We start from the raw sequence: 27975 nt of genomic DNA, 5'->3' as shown, positions 1-27975 counted from the left end.
TCCTCCGTCCCTATGGCCTCGGGCCGGGCCGAACCCTCCAGCCCTCGGAATCAGCGTGGCCGAGGAACTGGGACGCCGCCTCCTCCGCCGCGACCCTAGAGACGCCGGGGGCTTCCTTCCCTTCCCTCCCCGGCCATGGGGTCCCCGTTCCGGAGCGAGACGATGTGCCTGGCCCAGCTCTTCCTGCAGGCCGGCTCGGCCTACGAGTGCCTCAGCGCCTTGGGGGAGCGCGGCCTGGCCCACTTCCGAGACGTGAGTGGTTTCCCCCCACCCTTGATGATCCCTGGGGGGGGGAGGAGGAGGAAGGCAAGGGGGCTGTTCTTGACCCGCCTCTCCTACCTCGCAGGGTGGTTGTTGTGTGTGTGTGGGGGGTTAGGGTGGGAGAGGCAACTCCTTGGAGGCTCCCTCTCTGAATTCACCAGATTTTTTTGGGGGGGGGGGAGAAGGTAAAGTCATCATTCCTCTACTTGGATTTACAGGAGGAATTCTTTCCTATTCATGATAAGAGAGAGAAAAATAAATAAATAAGAGAATAATTAAAAAAAAACAATAGATAAGACAAATTCTTACCAACCAACCAAATTTCTGCAGATTGAGCTCTAGTTGGATGCAATGTATAAATACTTGCCCTGTGAGGTCTCTTTCTCTAATGGGTGAGGAAGTGTCCATGAAAGCTCAAATTAAAAAAAAAACAATATTACAGACTTTAAGGTGGCACCACATTTTTTTTGACTTTTTTATTTGCTGCTTTATTTTCATTATTTTTAATTTTTTTTTTTTTTTTTAACCTATAATGATGGTACAGAGGGCCACCCCTACCTCTTCTGCCGCTTTCTGTTCCTGCATACGATCTGATGTGTAACGCCTTGAGCTGGCAGTGCAGAGGTAAAAAGCCGGCCTCACCAAAGAAGAGAGTCCTCATAAGAATTTCTTTTCTTTATTTCCTCCCACCACCACCCCAATTTCCTTTAAAAGCCTTCTCATATTAGGAGTTGCACAAATCAGCTTGAAAGCTTTTTTTTTTTTGGTCCTCGGTTGCCCAGCAGGCAAATTAAAAAGAAAACCTTGCTTGTAACATTTTATGAACAGGAGAATGTCTCTAGACTTCCTGAATGAAGGTTTTAGGGTTCCTTCAATAGAGATTTGCAGAAAAACAGCAAACAGCTTCAATCACTTGGTGCCACCTTCTTTCAGAGCAGGTGGTGCGATGGCTCTTCACCAACATGGCTAGTTCATGAGTGAGAAGTACAGCGTGTCCTTATTGTATTTGTTTCTTACTTTTTATAGTCCAGTTGTTCCTGTTCTTCCTACAGAAACTGGTTCATATCTCAACCGGATATGGAATAATCCGTCCTTCAGCTGTCGGGCAAAGATAATTCATATGCTTGCTTTATGATGCACCCTTTAACACCGAGCTGTTACTCAATCCTTGCGTTTGGATTGGCATTCCTTTCATTTCACTGCAGGCGTGCAGAGTCTCCTGTTTTGCTTGAAACACCCAGATCTTCTCAGTTTTTTCAGGGAGCTTTGCACTTCAAACGGAGTCTTTCATACTAGAACTAGCTTAATTCAAACACATTGGTCTTTTATTGTCTCAAATTATTGAATCAAAAGTCTTAATCCAGCAGTTAAGGAAAATCAGCAAGAGAGTTCACTCTTTCCCCGGGGCGTTGCTATGCCTGGTGTGTTGCAGTGTAGCAACAGAGTTTTTGAAACACCTTTATTATGCCATAAACGTTTCTGAACAAGAGTTTACGCTTGGAGGTATTTACATTAAAAACAATACGATCCATGTTTTGGTATCATGTATAGCTGCATGATTTAAAGGCTCTGATACATCTCCTAGGATGGGGAAAGTGAACAGTCATATGGTTTCTTCTTTCCAACCAGAATTTTCAGAAATTTTCCCCTTTGAGTGTAAGAGAACCCTGGTTGATCAGACCAGAATCTCCCGCTTGAGCATCACATTTCCAAAAGGGATCAGCCAGGTCTCTCTAGCAAGCGTACCGGCCAGGGAGGCTTTCTTGTGGTTCCTTTCTATTAAAGGGTACTCAGTGATTCACTGGCACTATCCAGAGAAGTTCGGCATCTGTATGTCATGAACTATCGGGCCATGAGAGACCTCATCAGTGAATTGAGTCTAATCCTCTTTTAAAAGCAATCTGAGTTATATCGCTGTCACCTATTTTACGGCAGAGTCTTCCCTAATCACGCAAATAACGTTTTCCGTCTTTCCAGCTCAACCCAAGCACCAGTGTGTTTCAGAGAAAATACGTGAACGAAGTGAAGAAATGCGAAGAGATGGAAAGGATCTTAGGTAAGCTCTGGGTTCTGTCATTTATTCACGGTTCAAGAAATCTGATCTGTGCGATCTTCTCTCTTTCTCTCCTCCTTTGACTCTGGAGTCAAGTTGCCTTTAGGAAAACAAGATAAGCGCATTAACCTATGTGACTGGAAGCTATTGAATTCCTCAGCTGTTGCTAATTGCCTTCTCACACTACTAAGATTTTGTATTAACGATCACCCAATCCTAGTTCTACATAAGGATTTGAAATTTGCTGTTCAAAGAATTGTGTGCAAACATCCTTGGGGTCTTATACTCTGCTGCTGTGTTAATTACTTAATTGCTTGGCATATACTTTGTTTGGAGACCTCCTGATTGGGTTATGTCCATCATTATCTTTGATTTCTAAAACCTGAAGCGTCCTGAAATCTGATATTTAAAGGATTATCCTGCCCCAAAGGAACCTTCCTGTTATCCCAGCCTGATCCTTCTGGTGTGCCTATAAATCGGATTAATTTGTGGCGTTAATAGAGAGCAGGACCTTTTCTGGACTACTACCAGAAAAGGTTGACTCGTACACAAGCTTAAAAAAAATACAAATCTAACATTAAAAAATAGTTCATTCTGGGACAAAGGGGTGCTGTTTTCAAGGAAGGTTCTTTTGAGGCCTATGGAGAATTTCCCAGGCAGACGATAATTTTATCCACCACTAATCTCAGTGAGCCATTTATTATGGTTCACAAACTATGATCAACCACCAGGTTAAAAGCATGCAGGATGATTTGAAGTACACTAAATTGTGTTAAAATGGATGTTCTCCTTCATTCTGGCTGGGCAGGGAAGTTCTGAGTGCACTTTGCTGTGTATGCGTACAAGGAGGCCTTGAAAAAATGGAGTGAGCGATCTCCCTGTGCTTAGCCAGCTTGGGGACCAGGCTCAGCATCCTTCTATTGCGCTTCCGGGGCCTACACAGCAAAGGTGACAGGGTCTCCTTAAGGCAAGGACTTTGAAAGCCTGCTGCTGTGAAGGGTGGAAAATGTTATTTCTCAGAAAGCGTTTTCAGAGAAATATTCCTGTTAATGGAGAATGCTGTCTTAAAAGGGTTTCTTCTTTTTCTTGACTCCAGGGTACCTGGTGCAGGAAATCAAGAGAGCAGACATTCCTCTTCCAGAAGGAAATGTTATCCCTGCTGCTCCCCCACTTAAGCAGATGTTGGAAATCCAGGTAAAGGGGGGCAAACCTTTTTTTCCCCTTTCTCCGCTTCAGGCAGGAGACTCCATACCTTCAGCAGAAGGGGTGAAATGATGGCGAAGGATGGGTATTGACCACATTCAGCTCCCTAGAGACTGCTGAACTTTTCCTCGGTCCTAGCCGGCACACACAGTTGCAGGAAATGCTGAATGTTGTCGTCTGGCTACATCTGGAAGGCTGCGTTTGCTCAGCCCTTGGAACGGGAACCGACAACATGGCGGTTGATTGTCAGACTTTCCTGCCATTTGCCTTCTTTGTGGCTCGGGGACTGGAGGTGGAATAGAATACGAAACACCCCTTTTTTTTGAGTGAGTGATGTAAAGCCTAGGTGGATTTTGTTGACCGGTTGCCGAGCACCCTCCTGCACTCCCCTTTAGGTCCCGTTTGGTAAAACCGAGCGAACCGGTACGAAATCACAGCTGTGCAAATGCCTTGGCTTCCTTCTTCTGTAGGAGCAGTTGCAGAAGCTCGAAGTGGAGCTGAGAGAAGTGACGAAAAACAAGGAGAAGCTGAGGAGGAACCTCCTGGAGCTGACAGAGTACACCCACATGCTGCGGATCACTCGGTCCTTCGTCAGGAGAACCGCCGAGGTAATCGCATGTGTTGTGCGGACAAAGTTCCGAACCTTCTCAAACTGGGTGGGCGGAAAGTTGGGAGCTGGGGAGAGATTCTGGGCCTTGATCGGCTTCTGCAGGAGACCAAAATGCCAGACCTGGACAGACCCACTGAAATTAGGGAACGTTCCTGGAGACATCAGTGGCAACAAGTCCCATTGATTTCAAGGCCGGATACAGGGGAACATCGGTGTCAGATGTTTTGAATCTGCCGCTATGAATCTACACTTTGCTGCAGGGTGGATAAAATATCAATGGGTTTTTAAAAAATCTAATTGATTTAAGCAAGGATTTAAAATGTTTAAATGGTGTGGTTTTTAAAAAAATTTGAATCGTCCAAAAATCCTGATTTTAAACCTTGTGGTTTAAATCGAATCCACCCTATTCTGCTGTAGCTGGAGGCAGGCCATCCATCCAATAACTCTCCTTTTAATTGTTGTTTTTAGTATGAGTCCTCTGTGCAGGCTAATTATGAAGAATTCCCTGCTTTAGAAATTGAGCCTTCGGTGGACTACAGCTGCATGCACAGGCTTGGTGCCAAACTAGGGTAGGTAATTAAAAAAACATTAGGCTGATGTGTGACACTCTGAGCGGGGGGTGGTGGTTGGCAATCGGCAACACTGGTGTATTACTCAGAACGCTGACTCTTCTTGCGCATTGTACATTTAATGCTGAAGAAGAGTCTGTCTCGGTAACATATAAAGCAGCTTTCTGGAGCACGTAAGTTCATACTGGTATATGGCCCTGTTTATAGGACAGGATCCAGTGGTGGAGTTTTGCTCGTAGAACGAAGGTATCCAGCAGGGTCGGGAGAAGGCAGGCGCTCGGAAAAACAGCTCTGGGGGGTTAGGAAGTCTGAAGAACTGGTTTTCGGGCAGCTGCAGGATGGAAGAGAGAAGAAAATCCCACCAGCAGAGCATTAGATTCAGCCCTTATTTTTTCTCTTCTTGTGAGGAAGGGAGTCTGAGCGGATTGTATTTTATTTAGGTGTCGCACACGTTTGTAAGCATCTGGCTTGCTTTTGCTTAATACGGAATTTTAAGCATGTTTAATTGGAAGCAGTTCATTAGAAGGTGCTCCTGATTAAATATATTAGGCTTGTAGCCTGCCATTAGCCTCAGAATGACAAAATCTCACTGTCCTGATGAATATGACTGAAAATCACTTCTATGTGCTTTATGAGGTTTGCTTCAAGTGTTTGTGGTCTTTCTGGGAAAGCAGAGAATAGTAATTTTTAAAAAAATCTGGCAGAAATGGTGGGGTCGTTGAATTCATGGTGTTTTGATCTGCCAAATGTGGCCTGTAGTATCAGTGGCGGAAGTATTTTAGCTTGCAAATAATCTGAATGGCCAGTATCTTTCATGTAATGTGTACTCCTCCAACACAGTTTTTCCTTTTAATTTTATTGCAGATTCATCTCTGGCTTAGTTCACCGAGCAAAAATCGAAGCTTTTGAGAGAATGTTGTGGCGGGTCTGCAAAGGGTATACAATTGTTTCTTACTCAGAAGTGGAGGAGTGTCTGGAAGACCCAGATACGGTGAGTAAACAGGACGCATTGATAACATAACGTCCCTGTGAACTGCATCCCGCTTTACCGAACGCTTCACCAATGGTGGTTTCTTTCAAGCAAACCACGATTAAGGTTAACCGCAGATCGTCCCTTCTCGTGTGAAACAACAAGCTGTAGTTAAAGCCAGTACTTAAATCTTAGCTCTTTCTTGTGGCTGTGTCACAGAATAAAAAGGGAGAAAATGAGTCCACAGCTTGTTATAGCATAGATTTATTAGTCATAAACCATGGTTTATTGTGATGCTGGCGTGCAGCCACTGGATGATGAAGAGATCTTCCCATTGTTTGTTTACATGCCATCCAAAGGTGGGCACAGTGTGGCTTAAAAAAAAGAGAACTCTTGGTTTAATTCTTGATTTATGCCCCCCTCTCTCTTTCCTCCTTTCTTTACTCCCGTCATGAACGGAAGCTCCCTGACCTCCTTGTGTATGTGAAATGTGCGTTTTGTACATTAAAGCCTAATTTTAATCTCGGCTCTTAAACATTGTCTGTGCTGGTTCTCTATAAAATTGGCCGCGCATCCCCCAATGCGGCAGCCGTTGATCCCAAACTTGAAATACTGGCGCTCTCTTTCCAGGGAGAACCGGCGAAGTGGTTTGTTTTCTTAATCTCCTATTGGGGTGAACAGATTGGCCAGAAGGTTAAGAAGATCTGCGACTGGTAAGGATTAGCATGATTTCCTTGTGCCGGTCCTCTTTGTTAACATTTCAGGCAGCCTTGTGTGAGACGCAGTCTTGGTCCCTTCAAGAGGGGAGGGCTTGAATGCTGGAGAAGGAACTGCAGGAGCAGGCTGTTTTATTGAGGATTTTTTTTTTGGGGTGCAGGGAACCCAGTTGTCTGGGTGTCCCTGGGGCTTTTCACTTTTTCTTTCCTGTTGCTGTCTGATGGCTGCCAGATGTCACGCCATTGTGTGGCTGACCTGGCAGTCTGCCCTGGCAGGTGAGATTTCAGCCGGTCACTCTGCCAACTCAGATATTGATCATCGGTTAGTCCGGATGCAACATGGCTGTTCTCAGCGGCTTTTTAGACTTCTTCCCTGTATGGAGCCCGGTCAGGACTTAACGATCCATAGGGTCCTTTCCAGCTTTGCCATTCTAAAATAATGAGGATGGTTTTCCGGTTCAAAAGGCTCAGGGGCATTTTCAGGGCGGCATTCTTTAACACCCTGAGAAATCGGCCAGTTTTTTTTTTTTTTGCGCTGTTGTCATGCAGCCCACAACATACCTCTCCCGGTGTCATGGTTGACAACGCATGCACAGGTGCACGTATTTGTGAATTATATTTATATCCTGCTTTGTTCATAGTGGGTTATGTGAGGTTCCTGGAAAGCCAGCCTTCGACTGATCAGATACAGCTTGTCTTAGCCACAGCTTTACGGGCTGCGAAATCCGATGAAAGTTGGTAATAGCAAGCTTACGCTCAGGAGCCTTGTCGGTCATTTCTAATCATCTCATGAGGCCCACCCCCCAATAGGCTCCCAAGGATTTAATGTATTTCTCGGACCACCATTCAAAAGCCACAGAAGGCACCCACTGTCATTCATTCTATAGGTAGAAGTTTTCTGGAGGATTGCATTCAATATGTCCTCGCTTTTGGCAGCACTATTTGTATCTTCCCATATTCGTCTGTCTGAACTTTTTGCTCTTATTTTGCCAGCTACCATTGCCATATGTACCCTTATCCCAGCACTCTGGAGGAGCACAGGATGGTGATGGAGGGACTCCAGATTCGCATTCAGGATCTCCATGTTGTGAGTAAAACGTTAACTGACACTCGCTTTTGCCCCCCCCCCAAGCCATGGAGACTCAAACGGCTGTCATGGAAGACCTTATATTTCTTGTGTTGTACGTTTTAAGATTTTTTAAAAAAAGTTGGAGGAAAGGAACAGCATTCATCCACACCGCCTGGAGCAGGGAGGGAATTTATGGCCCTGTTCTTGTAAACCTACCCTTTCTTGATACTGTGGCATTCATATACAGATAGATAGATTGATATATATATTAATATTTATTAAAGGTGCTGCACAAAACGGAGGATTATTTACGTCAAGTTCTGTGCAAAGCTTCTGAGTCGATCTACACCTGGCACGTCCAGGTGAAGAAAATGAAAGCCATCTACCACGTGCTGAACCTCTGCAGTTTCGACGTCACGAACAAATGCTTGATCGCTGAAGTCTGGTGCCCGGTGTCCGACCTCCTGAACATGCGCCGAGCCCTGGAGGAGGGCTCCGTAAGTGATTTGGAAGGGACCCTATGGGGTATCTCAAGTCCAGCCCCTGTCAAGGAATTGCCCCAGTGGGGGGGGAATTGAATTCTCAAACTCTGGCTCTGCCGGAGACCTAAACCACCGAGCTGTCTTACGTGATCTGTGAATGGCAAAATCCAGTCCGTGAGTTGTCCAATTTCAGCCGACATTTTGTACACATCTGGCTGCATGCAGATGTGGAATGTAATGCATGTATTTTTGTGCACCCTTGCCTCTAGGACGGCGGTTCCCAGCCTTGGATCACCCAGGTGTTCTTGAACTGCAACTCCCAGAAACCTCGACCAGCAATGCTATTGGTGAAGGCCTCTGGGAATTGTAGTCCAGGAATCTTGGGTTACTCATGGTTGGGAACCACTGCTGTAAGCCTTTTTTTTTTCTTTCTTTGCAATTTTAAGACCACGGCTGTGTATACTTTATTACTGTGCATCCACGATTCGTGCCTGGGTGACAGAATAAGGAAAAAGCCTCTTCTTTTTCTGGCTTCACCAAATGTGCTGGAAATATTAATGCAGTTGTTTAATTCTGTAACCAGAGAGAAAGTGGGGCTTCTGTTCCTTCATTCATGAACACGATACCGACGAAAGAAACGCCTCCAACTTTGATACGGACCAATAAATTCACCTCTGGATTCCAGAACATAGTGGATGCTTATGGAATTGGAAACTACCAGGAAATAAATCCAGGTGGGTAATGTGAACGCTGGAAAAATATGCATTAAAAAGTAGAATCTATTTGGATCACACTGTTCTTTTCTCCTCCCCATTCACTCTTCTAAAAAGCTTTGGAAAACTCCAGTAAGGGGTGATGAGTGTGTGTGTGTGTGTGTGGGGGAAGTGCATGCTCCTTAACCCTTGGAAGTATCAACCATTTACCGAATATTTCAGAGGACCTTGATGTTTTTTGTCTTTTTGGCAAAACTTTTTCAACTTGATCTTTAAATGTGCCTATTAGGTCTGCAGTGCCGTTCAGCATGATTTAACCATAGGTATTGAACTGTTTTTTTTTTTTACTTTTGATTGGTGGAACAGAGACCAGGGATTTTAATGTTGTTTTTCCAGTTGGCCGTTGCTGGACGTTCAGAAGAGCACACAGGGGCTCCCTTGAGCCCTTCGGGGTCTGCATAGATGATAGATTTACAGCAGTGTGTGTTGGATCCCTTCTCTTGCTTATTTTTACTCCTGTTTCTTTCTCAATGAATACCTGGATAGAAATCTTAAGAGAAAGTGCCTGACGTCAAGGCTGGCGGCAGAGTCTCATTTCCCAAGTTGCTTGCATTTCTTTACCACTGGACCACCTTTATTTTTTTTAGACGCCTGGGTCAAGGTTTAGAGGCAGCTTTTGAGCCCTGATTCTTCAGCAAACGGAGAGTCTTGCTCCCAGGCGTTATCAACCTCCGGGTTATAAAAGCCGGGCTCTTTATATCTCTCTGATCCTGCAGCTCTCTTCACCATCATCACCTTCCCCTTCTTATTTGCCGTGATGTTTGGAGATTGCGGGCATGGATTCTTAATGTTCCTCTTTGCTTTCTGCATGGTCGTGTTTGAGAAGCACCCTAAACTGCAGCGATCGCAAGACGAGGTAAGGGGGGAGGGGACAAAACCTCTTCGTTTTCCTTTGCCGTTTTAATAGGCTGTTGTTTATTTGGGGAAGGGCTGGAACGCCCTTGCTTTGCACCCAGAAGCCCCCCCCCCCCCATCGCACTCCACGCAACTCCAGGTCGAGGCAGGAAGGAATCTTTTTTGAAAGGCTGGGGAGGAACAGCCGGTCATAGGTGATGATTTTAGACTGATCTGGCAGAGCAGTGCTGATTTTGCTGACCATTTTTAGTCTGACATTTGCTTGATTCTTTTAAAATATCTGTATTTTTATGCATGTTTTTAGCTTTAAAACATTGTCTTGCGCTGGTGGAAGCCCCCTTTTTAAGGAGAAAGGTGGGGTAAAAATATAACGGTTGCTCCCTGCGCTGAACCCCTGGCTGGTTTGGATGCTGCCCCAAGTGGTCCACCTCCAATAGAGTTCTTAAATGAAAACAAAGCTTTTATGCGCCATGTGTTTGTAACAAAGGATCTTGCCTTGTGGAGTTGATTTGCCTGATTAAAATATTCACAGATCATGAAGATGTTTTTTCAAGGACGATACATCATTTTGCTAATGGGACTGTTTTCTGTGTACACGGGTCTGATCTACAATGACTGTTTTTCAAAGTCCTTGATTATATTTGGCTCTCGCTGGAACGTCACCCCGATGTTCAAAGAGGAGTGGCGGTAAGTTGTTCCCAGGTAGCTTGGCGTGATCGAAAAACAAAACTATTGTGTTGGGACCCAAAGCTACCCCTGGCTTGGTGTGCATTTTGCTAATTTCACGGGTGCATCAAATGCACATGCCACTTGTGCGATTTAAAATATATATATATTATTTAGATTCCCTTACAAAGCATTTTCACATGTGTGCAAAACAATCAACAGTTTAACTGCCACAACTGCTTGTGTAGCAGAGGGAAAGGGGAATGACGTACCTCGGGCATAGTTATTACACTCTGTAGATTACGTTTATAGTTTAATTGTCTTTGAATATATTACTTACTGCATTTATAAAATCTATTCTTTTTAATACTGTGAGTCACTTTGAGGCCCCTGACCGGGAGAAAAGTAGCCTATGAACCAGAAAAATAAAATAAAATAAAATGATTATTCTGTAATTTTACCTTCAGGTTACTTACGCTGCTTTGAATTGTTTTAGTAGGAAAACACCTTAGCAAACAATCAAGTGCAATATTAAACGTGTCTGCATTCAAGTTTTAATTTTGTTTATGTGTGCCTCTCCCCCCCCTTTTTTTGAAACAACATTATTCCACAGTGACGAGGATTTGAATAATCAGCACCTAACTCTGAATCCAAACGTGACAGGCGTGTTTCAAGGAGCTTACCCCTTTGGCATCGATCCGGTGAGTGTTCTCCAGAGCTTCTGATGTGTTCTGATGATGTGCCTGAGAAGGATTCGTACTTTTTGAATTCCCCTCAAATCTAAAAAGCTTGCTCTACAATCTAGAGAGCTTTACCACATTCCTCATTTCTGTTTCGGGCACTGGAGGGATCCCAGCTCACAGCTTCCCATTTCGGTATCTCTTTATCATGCGACAGGTGCCTCCGTTGAGTTGGCTCTCCCTGGCTTTGTTTATGACCGTCCTTCTGGTCTCGAATACTGTACCTCGGGTTAGAAAGTTACTTAATTACAGCTCCAGTTCTTCATCTCTTTAATTTTTACTGAGTGGCGTTACTTTTTGGAAGCAAATGCATTTGATCCAGAATTTTCTTGGAAATACTTTATTGCTATATTTCGTAATAGCGTAGCCGAGTCAGAATATCTAGGACTTGTGGCGTGTGCCATCACGTTTTGTGTTTTCCGTTTCTCTTTCTAGATTTGGAACCTAGCCGGCAATCGCCTCAGTTTCCTAAATTCCTTCAAAATGAAAATGTCTGTAATTATTGGAGTGGTCCACATGGTGTTTGGAGTTGTCCTAGGGGGATTTAACCACTGGTGAGTACAGAATATCCAGGACTTATTTCGTATACAGCAGGACCCCTGTAACCGCAGATGCTGAAAACCATGGATAGTAGTGAACGCTATACGTAGCATGGTAAAAGAAAGAAAAAAAAATCCAGAGAAAAGTATTTTCAACTAGAATATATTGCATGGTCTTTAGCTCACTCTAGTGGCCAGTTCTGGCAAATACATCGTGAAAATACATTTTTTTCATTTAATATTTTAATACTCTCAGACTGCGGATAAGTGAAACAGTGGATACTGGGGTCCTACTGTACCTTGATTTCTCTGTCAGATTGTATTACCCCGTGTAGCTTCTGCAACCAATGTAAGCTCATCGTTTAATGTCTGCCTTAGACCGTAAGGAACCTTATATGTACTGTTATTATGTGTCTCGCTCCTCATTCCACCGCATCTCCACATGGCTACAGCCTGCAAAGCACACTTCTTAGTTGCTTTGCATTTTACTAAAAAGGAAAGCAGCCCGTGGGAAGGTTGGAGGCTTCTTTGCCAAGGCAGATGTCCCTCTTGGAAATGAATAAACCTTGTTCTTCTTAAAGCACTCTATAGATGGTGAATTTATTTCTCTGTGAATTTTCTGTATAAAAATTGATGGCCACTCTAGATCAAGAATCTGACACATTTCTTTCTCGTTTCAACAGGCATTTTAAGAAGAAATATAATATTTATTTCGTGTTCATCCCTCAACTTCTGTTTATTCTGTCCATCTTTGGCTATCTTGTATTTATGATCGTCTATAAATGGCTGGCTTTCAGTGTCGAAAACTCCAGGTCGGCTCCCAGCATTCTAATTCAGTTCATCAACATGTTCATGTTTTCTGGGAAAACAGATAACTTCCTTTTCTCCGGACAGGTGTGTGACCGTTTATAACTTGAAAGACAAAATTCCCTCCCCTTGTCTTGTCTCAAATCTCATATTCCAAACTTCCCTTAAGGGGGAAGTTGAAAGAAAGTACTGTACTTAAATCTCGCTAGCTGAAATCAGTGGCTTTAGGAAAGAGCCTCCTGTTGGTTTGATGCGTTTTGCAAAGCTGGCTGGAAAACCGGAAGATGAAGCTCTTTTACAGTTATATAACTTTGCTTTAGTCTGTCTTATTTTCGAGGAAACATGGTATACATTTCCTGGTTTTTTTTTTTTAATTGTGCGTACCTCATAGAAGCTGGCATGACACAACAGGTAGTCTTAAAATTCTAAGAGAAAGATGCACTGCCTCGTTTAAAATGCCTTTTCACTGCAATTAGATAGGTTTGGGGGCAGCTTTTGTCTTGCTAACAAAAAGCTGACCTCTTTATAAAGCAGCTTTTTCTTCTGTCCCCTTCCCTCCGAAACAGATTATTGTACAGAGAATTCTGATGACTGTGGCCGCGCTTTCCGTTCCTGTGTTGCTTTTTGGAAAACCACTGTATTTATACTGGTTGAACAGCGGTGGCCGAGGCATTGCGGCGTACCGAGTATGTATCTGAAATAATTGTATGGGGAACAGGTTTATATTTGATGGGAAAACGTCCCTTTCCCCACTGCCGGTTCTTAAAATATGGTATATAAAGAGAACACGTCTTGACTTTTTCCCTGCAGAAAGGTTACCGGCTAGTAAGAAAAGAAAGTGACGAGGAGATTGCTTTGTTAATAACTCACGATACGGAAGACGGAGGCAGCTCTTTGGATACCAGACATAAAGACGAGGATAAAGAAGTGGTAAATGTGTATTTTGTATGCGCATATATAGTATGTTTAACCATTGGTTCAGAATTAAGTGAATTCCCTTCACTTAATTGAAGTTGTAGAGTTTTTAAAATATGTGTATGTATTTTGTGGCTTTGTATTACTTTGGATGTATCTTCACTGCCCTTTCCTTTATGGCTATCTTTTTGATGACTAATCTGGAATTACTTGCAGAACAATTACACACTATTCCATACCCCATTCAGAACAGATGCTGCCTTTTGCTTTTCAAGCTCTTGTTGAATCACACTTCTGAAGTCTTGGGATTAACTCCTCAGCCCAGACCTGACTGAATGCCTATTCTTCTCCTGTCTACCCTTGACCACCTTCCTTGAGAGAGAGTCCTTCCTTCCTTCCTCTTATCCATCACCAGCTCCTTCCTTCCTTCCATCCATCATCAGCTCCTTCCTTCCCTGATTGTAAGCTTCTTGGGGCAGAGACTGGTCATCTTTATTAATTGATTCAACATGCCATGTATGTTAAGAATGCTTTATAAATAGATCCTTCTACCAGAAAGGATTTGCTAATTACAGTGACTTCCCCGTGCGCCTTTCTCCCTTCTGAGAACTCTTTTTCACTTTGACTTGCTTGCCGTAGAACTTCTGTGTGCAACCATATATTTATACTTCATCTTGTTTTAGTTTAATTTTCTAGATGTATTCATGGATCAAGCTATTCACACCATTGAATACTGCCTGGGATGCATCTCAAACACGGCTTCATACTTGAGGCTTTGGGCACTCAGCTTGGCCCATGCACGTAAGTATCCCACGGACGATCTCAGATGTTCTGTTATCTAAAAAGCCTCCTTGGCCTCTTTCCTGTGATTTGAAAAATACACAAATTAATAAAGAACACATTTTGTTCCTTTGGGACCAAAGGCTGCTGTACTATGTATACGATTGGTAAAAACCAGGTTAGGGAAACAGTCGGACACATGAATGATTAATTAGAATTTGCCCTTTTCTTCTCCTTTGCTCTATGGGGAAGTACAAAAACAATTATTTCTAGTTGTAAGCTAACCAAGTTTGGCACTGGCCCAACTTGTGACTATAGTTTATTTAAACTAGGGCCTTTCAGATGTTTTGGGATCACAGTTTCCAAAATCTCTCACCATTTGCCTGTCCTGGCTAGGGAGGAAGCGTTGTAGACCAATAACATCTGAAGGGTCCCAGTTTGTACATCCATTATTAAACCATGGTTTGAGAATAAATGAACACTTGGAAACCTAGTTTGATCCTGGCTTGTTTCCATTAGTTAAACCTTAGGTTCTTTGAGTTCCTGATGGTTGTTAAAGGAAATTGGAAGCAGATGTTTCTGATCTCATGGGTCAAAAAAGAAGAGGAGGAACATGTTAAAGCGGACAATATACTAGCATAGTCAACTTCCTGAGGCAGCAGGCTGTTTTATTTTTAGGTAAGTGGTGATCTGCTAAATGAATCTTTGTGAACAATTTTTTTTAGAGTTATCGGAAGTGCTATGGGCTATGATCATGAGAGTGGGCCTTCGTGTGGACGCCACATATGGGATCCTGCTGCTGGTTCCAGTTTCAGCCTTATTTATGGTTTTAACAATATTCATTCTTTTACTCATGGAAGGTCTTTCAGCTTTTCTGCACGCTATACGACTTCACTGGTATGTGCTTTCTTTTTTAGCTTTTTCGTAGATAGGTAATGAAGCTCTCTCTTTCAGAAAACCTTTTGGGTCTTTTAATTTGAATGTGGCTTATTTGCATAAAGAAATGAATATTTTAATTTGTACAGCCTAAGAATTCAGTTCCTGTTGGCAGAACAATTTTGCAAAGTTTTTAGAGATCTCCATGTCTAATGGCTTTCATCTTAATCTGATTTTGTTTCTCGTTGCAGGGTAGAGTTTCAAAACAAATTCTATGCGGGCGAAGGATACAAGTTCACACCTTTCTCCTTTCAAGAAATTTCCTTATATTTTAATAGAGATCTTGCATGATTTGGCTGCTGTTTCTGGACTTGTTTGAAAATAATCATGCTCTTAGGTATCATCTTTGTACACCTCCCTGGAGAAAAGAACATCACTAATTGCCTTATAGTGTGGCCAAAATTATTTTGTAATATACGACCTCGTAGTTGGGACTTTGCAAACGTGGGACCTCTTATAAACGGGCATAACAAATGTGCGTTTTCCTTTCCTGAGCACATATATCTGATTCTGAACATCAGATTACTCCTTTTAAAAATGCTGTAGTTGCTTTAAAGAACTATTTGTTTGCTTTAAGAAATCCTTGAAGCATGATCCTTATGTATATGTACCTGGGAGTAGCCCCATTGAATGGAGAGGGACTGTGAGTTTTTTAAAAATGCATAGGATTGCACTGTTTATCTCCTTGAACGTTGCCACTAATATTTCCATATCTATGGGTAATTTCAGAGCGGAAGAAAATCTGATAGCAACCAAGAATGCTGTTGATCTTTCAGTATTCATAGGGAACTGTTAAGACTTGATACGTAGTCTTAATAGGTGCTAAGATTTTCTTTTAAATCCTCCATTTGGGACAAGAGGTCTGCCAATGTTTCCATTGCATATTGTAATTTTTTTTTTTTAGGAGAAGGGCCACAAAACCACTCTGGATTTCAGGTTTACTGAAGAATTTGGAAGCATTTAGTTCTGGTTCATTGTGGGAGATGTCTATTTGCAGCAAGATACAGGAGCACTCCTTAAATGTTTTCCCAGGATTACTACCTGAGAAGACTTTCCTTCCGAAAGTCTTAAGTATTCGAACTGCTCTTCCAAGAGTGTTCATGTATTTGCACAACCAAAAAGTTTTCTCTGAAAACAAAGTATGCTCTTACGTTTTTTCAGTACGGGAATGTGAAGATATTTTGGCTTTACTGAGCAAACTTCCTGGTTATCTTTGACACTAGTACATACTCCTTTTTTTATGTAGCATTCCACGACTTGGAAGTTTAAAACTTGCACGATCAGGTAACAGCTTCATTTGGACACAGAAGCCAGTTTGGTATTGAACATGTTTTGTTTATGCTCTGTGAAGATAGGTAGCTTTTAAAGGATTTTTTTTTTTAAAAAATACTCAAACAGAACGGGGATATCAATACCTTAAATAATTTTATAAGTCCCAGAATAAATCTAATCTTGTTACTTTCCTACTCAAATAAAAGCTAATTGCTCATTTTGAGGACATCCATTCTGCTTGTTGAATTGTAGCTTAAAATGAACATATGGCTTTTCTCTTAAATGACAGACAGCGATACACATCTCTGGGTAATTATGATTTAATTAGGGGGGAATAGAATACCTGCAAGTTATAAAAAAAGACCTCAGTCCTTTAAAAAAAAGAGAGAGATAGCAAGAATTGGGCAAATTTAATGAGATGTTTAGATTTATGCAGCCTGGACCATGCCGTAGTGGAAGGGCAGGGTTTTTTTTAAGTAAAAGTAAACTGGTTTTTAAATGCCTGCCCAGACACCCACAAAAAATACAAAGAGACTGTCCTGCGAATGTAGATTTTGTACATTTCATTCTGCGGATCTGCCCAGATTTGCAAAGGATGCCTGTCTCCCTTGTTCTTTTAGAAGTGGGCTGAATCCAAGGTTAAAAATTTAGGGATTAAATGGTGGAAGAAATAGTAGATGGGGAGAAAAAAAATGAAGCCCCCCCCCAGCCATGGTAGAGATTATGTTTTCACTCATGGGGTGATCCTGAAGCAGAGGAAAGCCGATCAGGTATATTGTGGAAGGGATAGATTCCTGTTGATCTAGGTAAAAGCAAAAATAAAATAAGAAAAAAATTTAATTAAAAAAAGTGGTGGCGCCTTAAAGCCGATTACTGTATATTTTTAAGGGGAGCTTTCCTAGACAAGTCCACTTCCTCATACATAAAACAGGTTAGCTCTTAGGGCTGGCGTCCATCACTCAGTGTGTGTGGGGGGGAGAGCCCTCTGTACATGCTCAGGGGCACTTCGGTTTTGGTCTTTTGGACCTCGGGAAGCAGAAGTCCGAAGCTTGAAGGCGACATTCTTTGAAATCTGACATGGAAAAGCAAGCTTCCCCCCCCAAAAAAACACAAAAAATTATTAAAAATAAAAACACGTTTCACTTCATGACGGCGTGTTTAAGGTACTGGGTTGCCCCCTTGCTCTGCCCCTGGGTCAGACCGAGAAATGAAATAAAATGAGTATTTTTAAAAAGGAGGCCTGAGGGTGGCGCTGGCCGGCCGGCCCAGGCCCGCGCGGTTGCCATGGCGACGCCCGGGCGTCTCGAGGCCTAGGCCTAACGGGAAAGCCCTCGAAGCCTTCCCGCTTGCCGTGGGTTGGTGGCCCCCCGACCAAGGGACCTCCGCAGCCTGTCCTGAGGGGGAGAGCCGCCTCTCCGGGCCGGAGAGCCGCGTCATGGACGACGTGCGGGTGCAGTGGGTGGGCGAGCGGCTGCGGAAGGCGCTGGGCGTCCAAGACGGGGCTCCCTTCGAGGAGCTGCTCAACCGCTGCGACGGCGAGGAGGCCGAGCGGCTCCTCCATTTCCTCAACCTGGGCTCGGCCAGCCAGGAAGGGGAGCCCGCCGCCCTTTTCTTCCGCCAGGAGATACGCCTCGATGAAGTCGACGTCGAAATCGGTGCGCGGCACTCGCGCCGCCGCCGCCCCACCACCACACCAGTGCCTCTGAACATGTGCAGAGTGCCTAGCCCTCCCCCGCCCAGCCCCTTGCTTGGCATGAGACCCAGCGCAAGGACGTGGCCCCCTGAGCATCTGCAGAGTGCCCCCCCCTTTCCTCCTGAGTAGCCAGGCTGGTCTGGATGCCTTTCTCCCTCCTCCATAGATAGAAGCCGAGACTGGCTGTTGTAATCTGTTCAAGTTACTAATTACTTGTCCCGTTACGTTCTGGCTCAGCCTTGGACTAGATGGGGGCGGTTCAAGGGGGGGCGTGCAAAGGGCATAAAAAAAAATAACCAAACTCCAGTACTTCTTTTCAAACCAGCCTTGGGGAAAAAAAACAGTGTTTTCGTTGTTTTTAAATCTCCTCAGAAACACTTGAGGCACTTGAGAATTTAAAAATGAATTCATGGACAGGGAGAGTCAGAAATGGGGAAATTTATCTGTGGCTCCTTGTTAGGCGGAGGAGCGGCATTTCAATCACTATGTTATCTTACATTAATTGGTTAACCAAAGGGTTTGGGTTTTTCAGAAGGAAACAGGTTTTTCACACATCAGCCCATTGGGTTTTTACTTCTCACTCCTCAGTGGCACCAGTTTCCTCTTGGCTTTTTTAAAAATGCACTTTCTGGGGTTTTTAAGTTGTCTTCCACAAATTTCCACATGTGTTGGATTGCAGACGGTGCCAAGCGATGGTTCGGGAGGTGGAGGTTTTTAGTGCAATGCTTTTGGAAACTGCCGAGTTTAGAAATCTGCCTTAAACCTGTGGCATTTTGCAAGTTACTTGGTTAAATTTCATTAGTGATGGGAATTTCTTTTTCTCTTTTCATCCCCACAACATGGAGGCTCTTTGGTTCTCTCTTCAAACCGCATGTTTTGTCTAGTTGGGGAGAGCAGAATAAGAAATTACCGTACGTTACTACGTAGTAGAGGATGCGGATGTACTGCAATAGCAAAACAGCTGTAGGCAACAACAAAAATCAGCTGATAGAGGGCTAGGCCTTAACTAGAAATATTTTAATGCCTCTAAACAAATGGAAAACTTTTTTTTGTCCAATGGAATAATTGTATCCTGTAACTTCCTACTTTAGTTTTGGGTTTCAAGGTAGACGTCAGGCTCAAATTCACACCTATGCAAACTCTATTCTGGGTATACTGTAATGTAATCAGTTTCCTGTTATTTCCCTAGATTGTAACCTTGACTCTAGATTCAATTTTGTTTTATAAACAGATTCTAAGTTTTAAGCCGTTGCTCAAATGGGAAGTTCTGCTTTTCTGTTTGAACGTGTTTATTTCAGTGTATAAAATACCTGCTTGGACACAAAGGGAAACACAAAAAGAGCTCATTTTTTCCCTCAGCGATGAAGTTTTCCATAGACATGTTATTGTAACGTGTGTGTGATTTTTTTTATATCTTTTTGTCATTCTGAAATAGAAGTCCCGTTTGAAGAAGGCTTTGATGAAGAAGACAGTCGTTCCGAGAGGCTAGGTGGGGCCTCTTCCATGTCAGTGGTAGAAGGAAGTAAGTAAGGGGGAAAATCCAGGAGAAATCTAGTTAGCAACTTGTGATTTTAACTTGTGGCCCAAGATATTTTGCTGCCTGAGGCCGAACAGTGAATAATGGCCACCTGCCACTGCACTATGGCTGGGGGGGGGTCACGAGGGGAAAGAGCCAAACCAAATATTTTTGCTTAGAATCAGTTCTGGTTACTTCCCTTCCCTCCCACAACCTCTGCAGTATGCTTTGAAGATGGGGTTAGTAACACTTTTCTTTTTTTGCTTTTTCAGTCATCTGAATCTGATGACCCTCAGGGTTCCTTCTGACTCTGCCATTCTATGACCCTGTGATCTGGCTGGGTTACTTGTGTATTTGCTTATTTATTTATAATATTGATCTGTCCCCGCCTTAATCCTTAAAAAAGGACTTGAGGCAGCTTCCATAATTAAAAGACACTATTTAAAAGCTACAACAGTAAGTATAGAAATATTTTAAAGTTCAAGGAAGACCCTCACACACACATCCCCACCAAGAGTAACAAGGTGCCTTTGAAGATGATTCAGTCCTTTCGGTTCCTGAAAAATGCAGCCAACCCCATTTTAGTAAATGACCGCCACAACATGGATTTTGCACCAATTTTGCAGGCGCTACCTAGCAGTACATTTCTGGGATCAACTCCGTTAACCACTCCGGATAAATCTGAGGGGTTATCTTTCTTTCCTAGTATAGGTTGTGTTCGTTATTTGCTGCACTCTCAGTTACAGTTTTTTTTATTTTTGTTCCGAATCTTCCTGTTTCTAGGGAGAGAATTGAAAAGCAAAAGCTCTCTGTCTGAAGGCAAGGAAAAGCCTGCTGCGCCTGCCCTTTCCTCCACCGTCTCCCTTGGGACTGGGATGGCCGACATAGAGCGCGAGCTAGGAATGGAAGACTCAAGAACTCGGACGTACAAAGTAAGTCCTTTTCTCCTTCAGTGCTGGCTCCACAGGGATGCCTGGATGCCGGCTGCCTCGGATGAATGGCTACAGCCAACAGGCAGTGTTGGTATCTCAACAGACTTTCTGGTTTAAAGAGAGAGAATGACCTCTGGACTTGAAATGAAGAGAGATCCTAGAATACCCCAGTAATGGCTATTCAGATTGTACAAAATAGAGGCTTATTCGTTCCAGATTCTTTCCTGCTCCCAAGGGATTCCCCCTCCCCCTCAGTGCCTGGATCTTGTGGCTTTTGGGTGATTCCAAATACTGATTCACTTGAACCCTCTCTTAAAACAGCTGAGATTGGACTTCATTGCAGAAATCGGCTTGAGAAGGCAGCTTGAGATAAACCTATTTGCTTTGGAAATAGAGGGTAGCCACGTGCTGCAAACAAAATAAAATCCAAATGCTAAGATAGGTGATACACCTTTAGGAACACTAAAAAATCATCATACAGATAATTTTGTCAGTGGTCTATCAATATATTTGCTTTTGTTTTGTCAGTATACTCGTAAACCATTTAAAAAAAAAACCCATAACATTACTGTTCGTTTCAGAAAATTGTAAAGAAAGAGGTTTATAACTTGTATTATCACATGGCTGTGAATGACATCCCAGAAGACTTTGTGGAGAGCGACGTGGTGTTTTTTCTTCGAAACACTGCAGGTATTTTAGGAGAAGGGTTATCAAGGAATATTTTAGGTGGAAGGAAGGGCTGGTCTGTATTTCAGGAAAAACAAAACTGAATGGCTGTCTAGACGTTTAGATCACTATGTTTGAATGCTTCCCTGCAGTGGAAACAGCCTGATAATCCAAAGAATACCCCATCATTCCCTTAAATGTGCTTTTAAAAAATGTACACAGAGACTGGGGGAGAAAAAAGCATTCAAAATAAAGGCCCCCACCTTTTTTCCTGTCATTTTGAAGTCTAGATGGGAGGTCACACGTGATTTTCCTGATTTATAAATCAGCTCAGGAGCAGTGGGTTTGTATAACTCCTGGAACATATAATTACTTTCTTCTGTATTTTCAGAAACTGTTAGTGAACCCAATGATTTGATGGAAGCAAATGATGTCCTGCCAGAAGTGCTGGAATATGGAATACTAAATAGTCATACCTTAGTGATGCTGAAGCAGATCTTTGGACAGGTGAGAGCTGTTTATTGTTGGCGTTTCAATTGGACTACAGGTATTTTTGCAGAGTGTAGTAATTTCTACAGAAAATACAGAAAACAGGCCAAGTTTGGAGTAGACTCTGTATGTACTTTGTTTACATTACGCTTTGCCTTTGACAGCGGCATGTCCCTATTAAAAAATTATAACTGAATTTTGGCGTTATGTTTTGAATGGAAGCCAACAAGAAATAGGAGAATCAAGTCTTGTCTTTTCAGGTCTTCCTGCCCGCAATGTGCCATAACCAGTATGATGTGGACATATCTGTTCCTCGGCCGGAAGGTGAAATAGCGGAAGGCGAAGATTCATCATCAGCAGTTAGGACAATGACGAAGCCAGTCGCGCTAGACAGCTTTCAGATGCTGAGGAATGAATTCTTAATGAATATGCAGAAATTCCTAAACCATATTCAGAGGACCATACAGCAGATTGAAGGTAGGTCTCAGATCGTTCACACACGTGCTTCAAAGCACTTCTGAAGCTCTTGCTTATAGTTGGTCTATGTGGGTTTTTTAAAATGTATATTTAAATGTGCTTGTATCAGAAATTTGAATTGACTAGTGGATATGCAGAAGGGTAGATTTGTAGTTCCATTCCATTCTTTCTTCTGTGTGGAGTTAAGTGAAATGTTCAGGGGGGTTGTAAGATCAGCGCAGAGCAGCTGATGGAAACCCCCGCATTCAGTAAATGTTGGAAGGATAGCAGGTTTAGATTATTAGCAGAAAAAATAACCATCTTGGTCCAGGGGAAGAAAGCAAATTAAAATCCACAGGCAAATAAACTGAAGCTCCACACATGAAAATGTCCATGTTCTCCAGAACTCTTACTCCAGCTGTGTGGTCTAAAAAGGGATGTGGGGCCGGGAAGCAGAGAATTCCCAAAAATGGCCCAGACACAATGTTTGCTGTTAGCCGTGGTCCCAAGGTGTAGCTTTCAGCCTGAACAAATCTGAAAGTGCGAAGGGACATTTCTGAGCATGTCCTTTGTTACTAAAAGGTATAACGGGATAAATGATTGAGGCTAATCATATTTTCACTCCATAGGGGAGATTAAGCTCGAGATGCCCACCTTGTGTTTAGATGGGGATGTGAATGATCTCGCAAATGATCGCGATGTCGTTGAAACGCTGGAAGGGCTGGCCACCAACTGGCTCGTGTTGATATCTTCTGCTGATGAAGAGCTCCAGAGGAAAGTCCCCCAGGTAGGCCCGTTAGAGCAGATTGTACGATTGAACCCCTCCGTCTTTTCCACGTCTTGCCACAGGGGGTCCCCAGGCCTCTAAAGGTGCTGGATCTGGAAGGAGTGATAGAGATGATTTGTTTCGGCATAACGTCCATACATGCTCAACATTTTGTCTTTGTGACCCTCTGTCTGATCTTAACGGGGAAAGCTTTTGCTGAATATTCACTGCCTGACCCAGCATGAGGAAGATCTAGAATATAGTACTTCTCAAGGGAAGAAAAGTGAATCTTCTTGCCTACTTTTGGACATGGAGGGGCCACTAATGCCTTTTGGGCGAGGAACCTTGTCCTCGTGCCTGTCAGCAAAGGCCAACTCTGGTACAAAGAAGAAGGAAGCCAAGCTGTGAGCATCTGACGGATCCTGTTTCTGATCTGGTGGTTGTTTGGCGTTTTTTTTTTTTTTCCAGTAGAAAAGGAAAGAGACATTTAAAGCTGGACCTGTCTTTAGAGCAGGAAAATCATTCCGTTGCTGGTTAGGTGTGAGAGTTATAGCAGGAGCTTTCTGGAGTTGCAAAAAGTCTGCCCTGAATCACATCTCTCCTACAGCAGTTGCTTTCAGGTCTAACAAGAGGTTGCCTACAGGGCCTCTTTCTGCCTGCAGGAATCATGGACAAAGTTAAGAAAGGCAGCAGCATCGCTACCGTGTTCGCCCGAGGGTCTTATATTAATTTTTGCTATAAAAAAACGCATTAGGGCTTATTTTCAGGGAATTTTTTCATGTACAACCATCTACATTGATTCAAATACAGCCATGCCATCGTCGTCTGATGGCTGCACAAGGGTGGAGAGCGGGGTTTCACTTAACTGGGGTATTATTTTTGGGGTACGGCTTATATGACGAGCATCCTGAAAAATCATACTAGGGCTTATTTTCAGGTTAGGTCTTATTTTCAGGGAAACCGGGTATCGATTAGCCTCGATTGATTGATTGCTGGCTTGTTTCATGCCCTTTCAGTCATCTTTCTTTTCGTAAAGGAAATTGCTATAAATAGTTTGGCCTTTCCTTGCTGGAAAGGCATGGGAAGCCTTTAGTAACCCTCACTTCCTGGCTCCAAACTGCTTGTCTTGGTATGGAAGAACCTGTGCCTCTGTGTATGTCCTCTGTAGCTAATCTGCTGGATAGCCCAGTGGTTTAAGTCTCTGGCTGTGGGTTCAGAGGTTGAGAGTTCGAATCCCCACTGTGCCTCCTTGGGGGGGGCTGGGTTCCATGGTCCCATCCAGCTCTGCAATTCTTAGATGATGATGATGATACAATATATACAACTGGCTTCCCTGTGATGATAGCACAGAGGTGATAACATTGTATATACACTCCCTTGCGTTTACGGAAGTAAGGCTGTGAGCGAATTGAACGGTGGCTTTTCCTTCAGAGCCCCCCCATGATCCTCTCTTCTTCCGTCTTGCTCTCAGGGGAATGGCCCACTGGCTGAGATTGATCTGTGGCGGGAGAGGAACGCGACTCTGAGTGCCCTCACAGAGCAGGTCAAGCTGCCGCTGGTCAAAAGAGTTTTGGAAATCCTGGACATCGCCAACACGGGGATTGTGGAAAGCTTGCAGGTGGTCGTAGCTGAGCTTTGTAAGCACCACGTGGAGGCGGTGGACAACGTGCGGTTCCTCTCCACCCTCGAGCGACACTTGAAGGTAAACCTGGATTAGCCGGAGAGGCGGCAGAGGGGCAGGAGGGGGCCATTCTCCCCCCCAAAAAAACATACCCCTCCTCGGGCAGCCTCCCGAAAATGTTTCTTAGTTCGATCCAGTCTTCGTCGTCGTTCAAACCCAACCCTCGCTCTTGGGGAGCAGGGGATCATCAACAGCATCCCATCCCCTCCACGCGGTCGTCCTTTCTTCCTGCTCCCCTTGGCTTAACGCTCTCTGTCCTCTCCTCCGAAGAACTTAACCCATGGCACCGGGTTCAATGTGGTCTTGGATACGATTCCCTCCCTGATGAATGCCTTGAGGATGGTGTGGATCATTTCCCGGCATTATAACAAGGACGAAAGGATGATCCCCCTCATGGAGCGGATCGCCTGGGAAATCTCTGCCAGGGTCTGCAAAGTGGTGGATCTGCGCACTTTGTTCAAGTGAGTGGCATCTAAGATGGCGATGATTGGTTGACCTAGAAGAACAGCCTCTTTTAACGTCACTGCCCTGACTTGTCATTTCCAGCCATTCTAAGCAGTATCTTGAGGCTTAAGACTGTAGTGAATTTGCTAACTAAATAAATTTCTTGAAGAATTATTATTTAAGTTATTGATTTAATGTTAGCCCACTGATTTTCAAGTTCTGATCTTATGTACGGGACTTAGCATTCGTAGCTGTAGTCACCCCGGCTAGGTGCTGACATGATGCTGGCTTCCTTCAGATTAGGAGTCAGTTTTCCATTGTCCTCCTCTTTCCCTTCTCTGGTTTCTCAGCCCTTTCTTTTACTCATCCGTGGTTGCAACTGCAGTGGTCTTATCCTGAAGCGTATAGCATGCTTTTAAAATTCCTTCTGAGTGACTGGGTTTTCTAAGTACATCCCATGATGAAACATCTCTGGTCTCAAAAATGTTAAGCCTCTTAGATGCTGACTATAACAGCTTTCTGTTTCTTTTCTTCTTCTTCTTCTTTTCCTTCCTCCTTCGCATCCCTCGTTTCCGATAAACTTAACCTCTGCAACCTCTTACGGGTCCGAAGGGAAGACAGGCAGCTTGCGAAAACCAAGATGATCGAAGCCAAACGGACTCTTGAAATCTGGAAGGAGTCTTATTTTGACATCCGTGCCAAAATCGAGGCTTCTGGAAGAGATGCGCGGTGGGAATTTGACCGGAAGCGTTTGTTTGAAAAAACAGATTACATGGCTATCATCTGTCAGGACCTTTATAATGTACTGCAGGTAACAGCCTAGAACTGCTGAATTCGGGGGGTGGGGAGTAGTATTGTTTGTTGAGCCCTCCCCAAGACCCTACAATATCAGGGTCTACACTCTCCTTTGTCTTTAGTCTCAGAAATCCATGTACTCAGAGGTATTCCTGACCTAGAAGTAAATGTAGAAGGCTGTTCCTATGAGAATCCTGCGTGGACCCTTACTTCGAAGCTTTCTTTCAGAGACCGCTACTAGGGCTACGTTGCTGGCAAGGAGCCGTTAGAGCTGAAAATGGCGTTAAGAGTTCCAGAGATGTGATTTAGGAATACTTATCTGTTTCAGAGTTCGAAATAAAGCGGATCTTTGGCATCTGAAGATCAGTTGCCAAAGAAAGCAACTTAATTTGCAAACTCCATGTCACTTGCCATGACAGTCGCATGCTCTCAGCAATTAAGGAATTGTCTTTTTAATGATGGGTCAAGAATGCACAGTTGGTTTATCTGTGGTAGCCTTTGAGAAGAGAGGAGTACTTTTCGGGCTTTGAGTTCAGAAGATCTGTGGCCGCTGAAAAGAGCGTTTACTTATCGCCAGGTGATAGAGGAGTTCTACAACATTTTCGGTCCCGAACTGAAAGCGGTCACGGGAGATCCGAAGCGCATTGATGAAGTCCTGCGAAGAGTTGACGGCCTCGTGAGCCCCATGGAGGTTCTGTCCTTTGAGCCTTTCAACATCCGGTGTGCCACGCAGTGGAAGCTGGTGATGGAGGATTTTAAGCTGGAAGTTGTGGTAAGGAGTCGAGGCTTCAATCCGTTTTATATCAGTTTTACGAGTCTTAAGAATTCCACTCCTCTCCTGTGAAGAGATACCAGGAGATAGCTTGTGGTTTTTTTTTTAACCCAGGCCCAGTCATGGGCTTAACCATTGTTTTTATTGGGTTGGGACTACCTCTTCTCTGTGTTGCTCATGAAATGGAATGCCCCCTCCCCATTTCAAAACATGTGCTTTGTTTGATTTTTAAGGATATAGAAAAAGAAGCCAAGAGCTTCATTGATGAGTCTTTTAAGTCTCTTCGCTCGGCAGAAGCTGCTTTTGACATGCTCTTAAAGTTCAAGCACATCCGCTCCCGAGAGGCCATCAATAAGCAGATGATGATGAAATTCAATGACATTCTGACACAGTATTGCAAAGAGGTATTTTGCTCTTACTCTCCACGTCTTCTTCGATCTCCTGCTAACCTTTGTAGAAACGAACAATAAGAGCCAGCCTCACTTTTTCCCCCCTAGAGGGCCTGTTGTGCCTAATTCCCAGCTTATTTGTCACTCTTCACATGCCAAGCTCGCCTTTCCTACAGCCGCATTCGTTACCTGCACTGCTAATAATTCTCTTGAATATTACGCTGGCCCTGTGGCCATATTGAACAATGGGAGTTCTTTGCTCACAAGGAGCTGTTCATGCTTTGAAGAAATTAAAAAGAAATCTAGTAGAGCACTTATGAGCTTTTTCAGGGTGCTGATTTAAATTTTGATCCAGTCTAGTCTCCTTCCTCTCGTCCTTCTGATCTTTGCTTGTCACTCTGGAACATGTTTGGATCCCTCACTTCTTTCTGGGTACCTGGATTGAGAACCATTGCCCTCAGATCCTGGAATCTGGTTGCCTGAAGCCTAAATCTTGTTGAGATCTGACTCCATATCCAGAGCTTGTGGAAGTTCCTTTCCCGTTCTGCAGGAAGGTGCTCTCCAGTTGTATCAGTATTGCAATTCTTAGGAACTTCCAGTTGACGTGGTTAGTTGCCATCTTGGTTGGTACATTCTGGGAGTTGTAGTTCCAAAAAAACAAGGTTTGTGCATGCTGGGAGTTGTAGTTCAATAAACTAAGTTTTCCAAATTCTGTCTATACGTTGTTTGTAATAAAGAAACTAAGTCACTGTGAGGTGAAATGAGGTTTGTTTCTTATCCGCAGCTTGATATCATTAACAACATCTTTGTTAGTAACCTCGCCAACCCACCTTTGTGCAAGAATCATCCTCCGATGGCAGGGGCCATTTACTGGGCACGATCCCTTTTCTACCGCATCAAGCACACGATCGTTCGGTTTCAAGAAGTGGAAGAACTGCTGGCCAGTGAGCGTGGAAAAGAGGTGGGCTGGAGTTTGCTCCACTAATCATAAGCCTTAGTCGGTACTGTCTTATGTGTCAGAGAACCAGCGGGCCAGAAGCGTTTGCGATGGGAAGCTTCTGAATCATTTTGACCACTTCTGTTTGAAAGCAAATGTTCTTGTCAGCTGCTCTGACGGCTCTCTCAGACTGGAGAGCGGGATGCAAGCCTTTTAAAGTCAG

The 27975-nt window shown here is 43.6% G+C and overlaps 2 protein-coding genes across 2 annotated transcripts in view; both read left to right on the top strand.

The window, feature by feature from the left end:
- The first annotated feature begins 8 nt into the window (after window positions 1–8).
- ATP6V0A2 (ATPase H+ transporting V0 subunit a2) lies at window positions 9–16444 on the top strand. Its single transcript, XM_020788860.3, has 20 exons — window positions 9–252; window positions 2239–2317; window positions 3411–3508; window positions 3988–4125; window positions 4596–4696; window positions 5561–5687; window positions 6297–6379; window positions 7376–7469; window positions 7736–7948; window positions 8517–8667; window positions 9423–9562; window positions 10094–10248; window positions 10841–10928; window positions 11403–11521; window positions 12190–12400; window positions 12880–12999; window positions 13124–13243; window positions 13912–14029; window positions 14734–14905; window positions 15136–16444. The coding sequence occupies exons 1-20, from the start codon at window positions 136–138 to the stop codon at window positions 15233–15235; spliced, it is 2544 nt and encodes an 847-aa protein (XP_020644519.2). The 5' UTR covers window positions 9–135; the 3' UTR covers window positions 15236–16444.
- A 1024-nt stretch (window positions 16445–17468) lies between these two features.
- Window positions 17469–27975, top strand: part of DNAH10 (dynein axonemal heavy chain 10) — a 55556-nt gene continuing 45049 nt past the window's right edge. The window contains exons 1-13 of the mRNA XM_072983075.2: window positions 17469–17871; window positions 19345–19431; window positions 20209–20357; window positions 20939–21047; window positions 21415–21530; window positions 21773–21989; window positions 22598–22755; window positions 24206–24436; window positions 24686–24876; window positions 25472–25670; window positions 26232–26426; window positions 26660–26830; window positions 27600–27776. Coding sequence (XP_072839176.2) covers window positions 17652–17871; window positions 19345–19431; window positions 20209–20357; window positions 20939–21047; window positions 21415–21530; window positions 21773–21989; window positions 22598–22755; window positions 24206–24436; window positions 24686–24876; window positions 25472–25670; window positions 26232–26426; window positions 26660–26830; window positions 27600–27776 — 2220 coding nt within the window. The 5' untranslated portion in view covers window positions 17469–17651. The remainder of the gene's footprint in view (window positions 17872–19344; window positions 19432–20208; window positions 20358–20938; window positions 21048–21414; window positions 21531–21772; window positions 21990–22597; window positions 22756–24205; window positions 24437–24685; window positions 24877–25471; window positions 25671–26231; window positions 26427–26659; window positions 26831–27599; window positions 27777–27975) is intronic.

The sequence above is a fragment of the Pogona vitticeps genome, chromosome 14 (assembly GCF_051106095.1).
Source record: "Pogona vitticeps strain Pit_001003342236 chromosome 14, PviZW2.1, whole genome shotgun sequence".
NCBI lineage: Eukaryota > Metazoa > Chordata > Lepidosauria > Squamata > Agamidae > Pogona > Pogona vitticeps.
Note: the sequence above shows the minus strand (reverse complement) of the source record. Positions and strands in the feature narration are given on the sequence as shown.

What these genes read in the sequence shown, in the direction of transcription:
- ATP6V0A2 (XM_020788860.3), top strand. Translation starts at nt 136, where the DNA reads ATGGGGTCCCCGTTCCGGAGCGAGACGATGTGCCTGGCCCAGCTCTTC. An exon ending in GCATTCAGGATCTCCATGTT is followed by an intron (nt 7,470 to 7,735) that starts GTGAGTAAAACG and finishes TATTTATTAAAG; the next exon opens with GTGCTGCACAAAACGGAGGA. An exon ending in CACGCTATACGACTTCACTG is followed by an intron (nt 14,906 to 15,135) that starts GTATGTGCTTTC and finishes TTCTCGTTGCAG; the next exon opens with GGTAGAGTTTCAAAACAAAT.